The 8,092-nt window shown below is 44.8% G+C and overlaps 1 protein-coding gene across 2 annotated transcripts in view; it reads right to left on the reverse strand.

The window, feature by feature from the left end:
* HOMER1 (homer scaffold protein 1) overlaps positions 1 to 2,147 on the reverse strand; it is a 126,836-nt gene extending 124,689 nt beyond the window's left edge. For both annotated transcript variants that reach the window (XM_059916635.1, XM_059916636.1), the window contains exon 1: positions 357 to 2,147. In XM_059916635.1, the coding sequence (XP_059772618.1) occupies positions 357 to 361 (5 nt within the window). In that variant the 5' untranslated portion in view covers positions 362 to 2,147. The remainder of the gene's footprint in view (positions 1 to 356) is intronic.
* Positions 2,148 to 8,092: the final 5,945 nt, after the last annotated feature.

Here is an 8,092-nt window from a genome sequence, read left to right on the forward strand (position 1 = left end):
ACGCAGGACTTCTTTTTGGAAGATACGGGCAACAAAACCTAAGACAACACGACTTTGATTATAAACTGCTGCGGCACTTCGACCAGGAAAGGGCAGTACGTGTGGTCTTCTTATTAAATACCACTAATAAAGCTACATTCTGGTTACAATAATAGACGTACGTTCCTTAATTACGGCCTCCGGTGTCACTCCACAAAAATAACTTCTTAAAAGGTTAATACACCTATATTTTTAAAGTACGACCAGGTTAGCAAGGTGGCAAATTTGTTTGAAAACATAAAACACAATTCACCACCACCGCTCAGTAACACACATACATAACAGACTCGAAGCGGGGTTAAGCACAAAATCCTTACCCCATTTTGCCCAACGAAAACTTGCTCGGAAGTTTCTGCTCTTATGCTACGGAATAACTCCAAAGGAATTTCTCCGTCCGTTATTTCGCAGTTGCTTTTCCACCCCCCGAGATCCTTTTGTGGAGGTATTTCAGTGATGCTGAAAATTCAGTTAGTTCCCTTAGGTAAAATGATTTCTCTCTGGGAAATACCAAAATGTTCAAATAGAGGTGGCATTTGCTTATTAGAGTTAAAATGCTGCGCGGAGGAGACGGTGGTCAACTCTATTCCACAAAACGAGTCTATGAATCGGGAAATGCAGAATCCAGCTTCACGGAGTCCTATAAAAAATGAGTTCAGTGGTCATTTCTCTCCTGTCCTCCTCCACACTCAGGGAGAGCCCAGGTAACTCAGCCTTTTCGGTGCTACTAAGGCTGCGGGTTCAAATTTCTCCACCACGCCAGGTCCCTGGGGGTGGAGCGTGCAACCCAATGCGACGTGCACTTGAGAGATCCCTACGAGAAAATAAAAATTCTAAACGCAGTAATGCCACTGCTTCCCTGCGCTCACATTAGAAAAAGCTATGTAGAAAAATCTCTTCGAAGTGCAAACCCAGCGGCTCGCGACGTGCACGGCACTCCACATTGGAATCTGTCTTTTAATTTTTTTCCCCCTCCTAAGACTGGGAGCAGAGAGGAGGCGGGGAGGAGGAAGAGAAGGCTGGGCAGGATCGATTCATTCTCCCGAGGAGAACACACGGAGCCATTTCCAGGCTGGCAGCAGGCTGGGGGCGCAGCGCACGCCGGGGAGCAGGGGGAGGGGGCCGGATCCCACCTCCCTCAGCCCCTGCCCGCCCCCCGTCGCCGAGCACAATGGAGCCCGGCTCGCGCCCGGCCCTTCATTCGCTGCTGCCGCTCTTCCCTCCGCTCTTCGGAGCACCGCAAGTTCGAGGCTCCGGCGGCGGAGAATGAATGAATCAGAGAACCAAGCCCCACGCTGGCCCCCGGCACCCTGCCCCCAGCTCCGGGGCGGGCCGAGCAGCGGCGAAGGACGGGGCTGAAGGGTCGACAGGCGCCCGCCCGAGCCGAGGCGGGCGGCTAATCCCGCGTCGGGACCAGGGGAAAGGGGCTCGAAGCCGCAGAACAGCCGCTGCTCCAGCGCCCCCACCCCTGCTCCTCGCCTTGCCCGCTCCGCGCCGCTGCCACACGCCGCCTCACAGTCCCCGGGCCCCGCCGCCGCCTTCTCACACTTCCATCACCGCCCGCCTTCGCCGGCCTCCAGCTCCTGCTCGGCAGAGCAGCGCTGGCCGGGCGGCCCGAAGCCCGCCGCTGCCTCCGCCTCCACCGGCCGCTCACAGAGCGGAGGGCGCCGCTTCCCAGGTCAGCGCCGCCCGCAAGAGGCGAGCGCGGCAGTGGAGCTGGCTGCGAGGGGCGGGGGAGGGGGCGGGGAGAATCGGGAGCAGTGCGGTCCCTCCCCCTGCTCGCGGGAGGGGGCGGGACGCGGCCGCGAGGACGCGGTCGGGCACCAGGGACTGGGGCGCTGATCCGTCTCGAGGGCCCGGCGGGGCCCTGAGGGTAGCGGGAGGAGGCGGCAGCTGCGAGGGCCGCGGGGACGCTCGTGGTCACGGGCCGAGCCGGCCCTCGTGGGGAGCTAGGCCAGGCGGCAGGTCCGGCGGTCCGTCCTTGCTTTCCCCCCTCCCCTAGTGGTCGGCGGCGCGCGGGCCGTGCGCTCTGCTCCTCTGCTGGCTCCTGGCCCCGCTCCCTGCCGCCACAGCCTCCTCCGCGCCCCACACCCGGTGCTCTCGCTGAGTCTCCATCCTCCCCGTAGGAGGACCTTTAAATAGCAACGTCAGCGCGCTCCTCTCCGCACACACGTCACCCGCCGTTCACGTCACCGGGGTGCGGGGGATGATGTCACGCGGCCGGAAGTACTGCTAAATTAGGGAAGGAGCAGGGGGAGGAGGACTCGGCGAGCTCCTCTGTGCCCACCTGCTCTCGCTTCTCCTTAAAGGCCAAAGCGCAGGAGACAGCCGAGAGGAGCGGCGGGAGATTTCCTTGCAACAAATGTGCCAAACACAAGTGAATCATTCATAGCAACAGTGCCGAAGTGTCAAGCGGGTGATAGCCTATCTCCCACTCCCACCCCTGTTTCAGCAGCTTTCCCGGGTTTCTCAAGTCCCCACTAGCACGGAAATGTGGGAGGAGAGACTGAGCACAGTGGTAGATATGTTTCCAGCAAGACTTGGGGAAAAGCACCTTAATTTTCGAAAGAGTTATTAAATGCCATTATGGACTTAGTAGTCTTTAAAACTTTTTTTCTTTCTTAGTGGCTACCTAAATCACTAAAGAATAAAGAGCGGAGCCATGAACACTATCTTAATGATATGAAGGATAATAATGGGGTGGGGGGCATCAAATGATCTAAACGTTTTCATTTGCAAAACAGCAATGTTTTGGCATAGGATAATGAGTCAATCTTGACTTTGTTCCCTTATAATTATCGTCATGTACAACACATAGCAAATCCCAGTGTACCCTCTCAGTTCTGGTTTATCAAGAATATGAGTTTCAGTCTATGGAAATTGAAAATAAAAAAGACTACCAAATCCTTTTTGTTTAAGTATTAATACAAGCACAGTTAGACTAATTTTGTCTTCCTTAGTTTTGACCGTATAACGTATAACACAATATCTCTTAAGTATGCTGTTTTTCATTTCCTATATGGCAACAATGAGGAGCCACCTATCTATAGGTTTACTAGCTATGTGTGTGTTTGTGTCTATAATAAATCATGCTATGAATGCTCTTCAAATTCCAAATTACTACAAAGTTTTTTTAAATGTCTCCGTTATTTCATAGTTTATTATTAGGTCAACTCAAATAATGAACTTTGATTTGATCTGATTTAACATGGTAACCATGGCCCCGAAACAGAGCTACTACAAAATGCCAAAGGCTATTGCTATTTCAGAGTTAGTCTGTAAGTTCAGTGACCATGTTTTCCAAACCAAAATCCAAACACATCATTTAACAATAGACAAAATATTTGCAATCTGAAATGACCTGGGAAATTCAGGACATAGGATTGCCAACCTATTCGGTGATTGTTAGGAGAGCTGTAAATGGATATCAGTGCAGTTTAAATAAAAGAAGCTAAAACTCTACGGAATTTATATCATGTGTAGTTTTTTTTTAATGTTTTTAATATTAAACTACTCACATGATTCCTAATTAAGGAACATTGGTTTTTACTTCTTTCTGCATTTACACTTTCTTGATCAGGTTAGGAGCCCAGGACTAAAGAACACTAGCCAAAAGAATTAGGACCAAGTTGCAACTAAATCAAGCTTTCTGTTATCTTCACATTATAAAATCATGATCTTGCTTATAGTTTGAAATATTGAAACTAGTTTCTATTAAGGTTATAACAAAAGATCAAAAGCAAACCCCTGCTTGCCAATTTGTCTAATATATATATCATATTAATAGAAATTGTACTAATTTATATATCAGACAAATGGAGCTTCTTAAGTGTGTATAAAATGTTAAAGCAATAGAGCTATCGTTCTTCAAATAAAGTCAACTCTTGGCCCTTGCAAATTAAAATACAAATTATTACTCTACTCAAATTTCTCTACAAGCCATTTCCTATCTAAACTAAATCACTTTTCTCTCTTTTGTGCTCTTGCCATCAATGTTAAAGCTCTCAATTTACCATTTTCAAACACTTCATTCTACCTTTTTATCATGACTTCCTCTGGTTTACAATCTTTTTTCCCCTCATTTTTACTCAGCTGTCAAAACAGTATGTTATCTGCCTCCCTGCTTTTACAATGTTGACCCGTCATTAGCGTTTCTGCTTTTCAAACCTACATGGTCCCTTCTCAACTGCTCTTTTTGTCAACTGAAAATTGAGAACAACTTTTTTTTTCTATATAAATCTCAGGGTGCACTGTGATATAATTACTCGAAGTTTGTGCGATTATTTTTTATTTTAGCCTCTGCACTTAATCTAGAAAATTCTACCAATAATTGGTCAATTTTTCTTTCTAACTTATGTGGGATTAGCATATAAGGTAATACATGCGTTCATGTACCCAAAGGAATAAGTAAAACTTTGTAACATTTTATGTATCATGGTATGTCTGCTCAGAAAATAGAATAATAAATTGTCTCTCTCCTCCCTTGAAACAATTCCAGTACCATTCTGAGAGGAGTCAGAGAACCATTCTATATGGCTTTCCATCTAAAAGTAAATATTTTCTCTCCTAAAACTGAGCTGATGTAACCCAAATGCTGGTCATGAATTTCCTATCCTGATTGTTTTGTTTTTTAAAGTAGTGAGCTTCCTAGAAAGCAATATATTTTCTTTTACCGGAAGAGGCAGAAAGTACTTTAGTAGAGTTTCAAATTTTTAACAGTTCCTTTTTCCCACTATGCTCTGAAAATTTGTGCAAGGTTTATGAATACCCACTGATTTTAGAATCTGTGGGCGGAGGCATCTGTTTTAGTTACAGAGTTTACTTCCGTGCCCTCAATAGGGGATGGTGATGTTCAATGGGATGTTCATAGATAGGTCATGAGATACGTCTTTTTCAATGAAAAGATATCTAGGTAATAGAAAAGCCTTCCATGAAAGAGGGTTAAAGCCAGATTTTATTTTTAATTGCTTAACATTAGATAATAGCAACTCCCCTTCCACGTTCTCTCTTTTTCATTACCAAAATACCACTATTGCTTCAAATAAAGTCATAGGTAGAAATAATAGATTGAAAGATATCTCTCCATACCACAGAAATCTCTAGATTCCTCATTTATATGACATAGTTATGAAGAAACTAAATAATCAGCAAAGATTAAAAGTAATAAGACTTTTTTAAAAGTTGTAGGGAAATAGAATTTATCTGGTTGATGCTCCAAAGTTATTCCATCTCCTCCATAAATGTAGCAGGTACTGGGTGCCAGTAATTTGTTTGGCCTGTTTAAAACCATCTTTTACTATTACCAATAAGGTTCTGAATAGAAACAGGGTAGTTAATGGTCTCAGGGGTGAAAGTCTAAGCATTTGGCACCTCCAAGGCAATGGCTTGAGGACAACTTTTACCCTTCTGAGTATCTGCACTATTTTATCAGAGGGCTTGGGAGTGGTAGAGGAAGGGAAGTCAGAGAATTATCCTTAGGAAAGATGTGCTATAAAGCCCATGGGCAGTGATCTCATAGAACTATCTCCTGCTCTGATTTTTACTGTAAATTCATTACTTGTTTTCTAAACATGGTTAAAGAGATACAACTAGAATCCCAGACTTGTGAAAGAACATACCAGAAAGTTTTCAATTGGTGCTGTGAGAAAATCATTGTACAACGGTTTATGTAAATTTTTAAAATATTCAGAAGAGAAGGGGATATGGTGCCTTTGAAAAAATTATCTGGCTTAACTCCAAGTTGTTTGTTTGGTTGGTTGATTGATTGTTCTAAACAGCAGTTACAGAGTACAGGCTGGAAAAATATGCAGATCTGCAGAGAGCTGGGGTAAAGAACGCAAAGTAAAGCTTGTGCTCTACCTGTGCAGTTCCTTAGAATGGAATGCTGTGGAAGCTGATTGCCATGGTAACCAATAATCTTTCTGCTGAATGGGGGAACAGGACAACCATGAGGCAAATGTTTTAAATGATCTACCTTATTCTGTGATGTTTTTGGTGCCAGCTAGGAGAAAAACACCATCCAAGGTATTTAGGACAGCCATGCTTAAAGGAAGCTGCCTTCTTTTCAAAGACACAAGGCTGAGGCAAAAACTGGGGGCTCTTTCAAAGAGAGATAAGGGGTTGAGGTGACAATTGCAAGCTCTCTGAAGCAGAACATAATTGGTAAAGACTGACATGGCTAAAGCAGGCGGAAGCAATACCTAGAAACTGTGTTGAAGGGTCTCCCAAGCATAAGAGGTCAGACATTAAAAAAGATTCTTGGGCTTCCCTGGTGGCGCAGTGGTTGAGAGTCGCCTGCCAATTCAGGGAACACGGGTTCGAGCCCTGGTCTGGGAGGATCCCACATGCCGCGGAGCGACTGGGCCCGTGAGCCACAATTGCTGAGCCTGCGCTCCGCAACAAGAGAGGCCGCGACGGTGAGAGGCCCGCGCACCGCGATGAGGAGTGGCCCCCGCTTGCCACAACTAGAGAAAGCCCTCACACAGAAACGAAGACCCAACACAGCCGTAAATAAATAAATAAATAAAATTTAAAAGACTTTATAAAAAAAAAAAAAAAAAGATTCTCAACATTTACGAGTTTCAGCCAAGTTAGTTTATAAGCTACTCGTGAGACTTTTTATTTCTTTTTATCTGGTTGTAAATAGTAATATCTCTAAAGTTTAAAATGGAAATGGTAAATATATCTTTAGTCAGTATCTATTATTTTAATAATAAATAATATTCTTATCATATACATGATAAATATGTACATTGATATAGACAGATAGCTAGATAGATCTGTATTATATGCCTGTATTGACCGGGTCATCTGCAAAAATTTCTTACCCTTGGAATAAAATCCAAATTCCATGCCTTGGCCTAAAAGACACTGCATGACGGACCCCTGCCCACCTCTCTTACCTTGGTTACCATTCCTCACCCCCTCCGTTGCTACTGTGTGAGTTGGTGTGTCAACTGCAAAGGATCAGAAACCCCACCTAATGGTGACTTAAGCTAAGATTGGCTTTTATTTGCTTATTTACTTAACAAGAAGTCTGAAGTTAGGTGGTCCTACAGTTGGTTTGGAAGGTCCAGTGTATCATTAGGGTCCAGGTTCTTTCCAACCTTTCGCTCTTCTATCTTCATATGTTGGTTTTTAAACCTGGCCCTTTGTCTCATGGTTGTTAAAAGACTATTGCATTTCCAGGCATCATAGTCTCACAAAAAGCATCCAAAGCAGAAAAGGAGAGAAAGAGACAGGAATTTTCTCCTTTATGCCTGTTTTTACCAGAGAGAAAAATTCTCAAGAGGACCCCAGAAAATTCCCTCTCATGTCTCATTGGCCAGAACTGGGTTACATGCCCATCCCTAAATCAATCACTGACGCTTTGGAACAGAATTTTCATGATTCGCTTAGACAAATGACGGTTCATCCCTTGAATCTTCCCATTGTGTCTGAACAAAATTAGAGCTCTCTCAGCAAGGAAGAAGAGGCAATGGCTCTTGGACAAGCAAACCATATATTTGCCACTCGGCCCAAAGCTGCTCTGCTATTCTTGCTGCTCTTCAACTATGGCAAGCTTGTTCCAAACTCAGGGCCTTTGCTGCCTGGAACACATATGCCTAAGACAGTCACACTCCTCCTTACCATTCAGGTCTATGTTCACGTTGCATCCCTTGAGAGATACCTCCTGAACATCCCGGGGAATCTCTCTAAGTGGAGCTCTCAGGAACGAGAACTGGCAGGAAACAGAATATTCAAATTGGGTACTTCAAGGCATGCTTAATAAAGATACTACTTACAAAGGTGGGGCAAGGTGTAGGAAAACCATAAGAGAGAGGGCAATATCTGGCTTAGCAGGGCAGACCACCCTTCTACGCCTGAAAGGACAAGAATAGAAAGCAGTGGCTAGAAATGAAACAGAGAAGATTGTGTGGACAGGAGCTGAGTCCTTGGCTTAAGGGTCATAGCCAGCCCACAGAGATCCCACAAGGAGGGAGCCCAGGAAATAAAGATCTCAACTTCACCAATAAATACCTCTCCCCTTACCCCCTCCCCATCTCCTACTGGTGGC

Source organism: Balaenoptera ricei, chromosome 3, assembly GCF_028023285.1.
Source record: "Balaenoptera ricei isolate mBalRic1 chromosome 3, mBalRic1.hap2, whole genome shotgun sequence".
Lineage (NCBI taxonomy): Eukaryota > Metazoa > Chordata > Mammalia > Artiodactyla > Balaenopteridae > Balaenoptera > Balaenoptera ricei.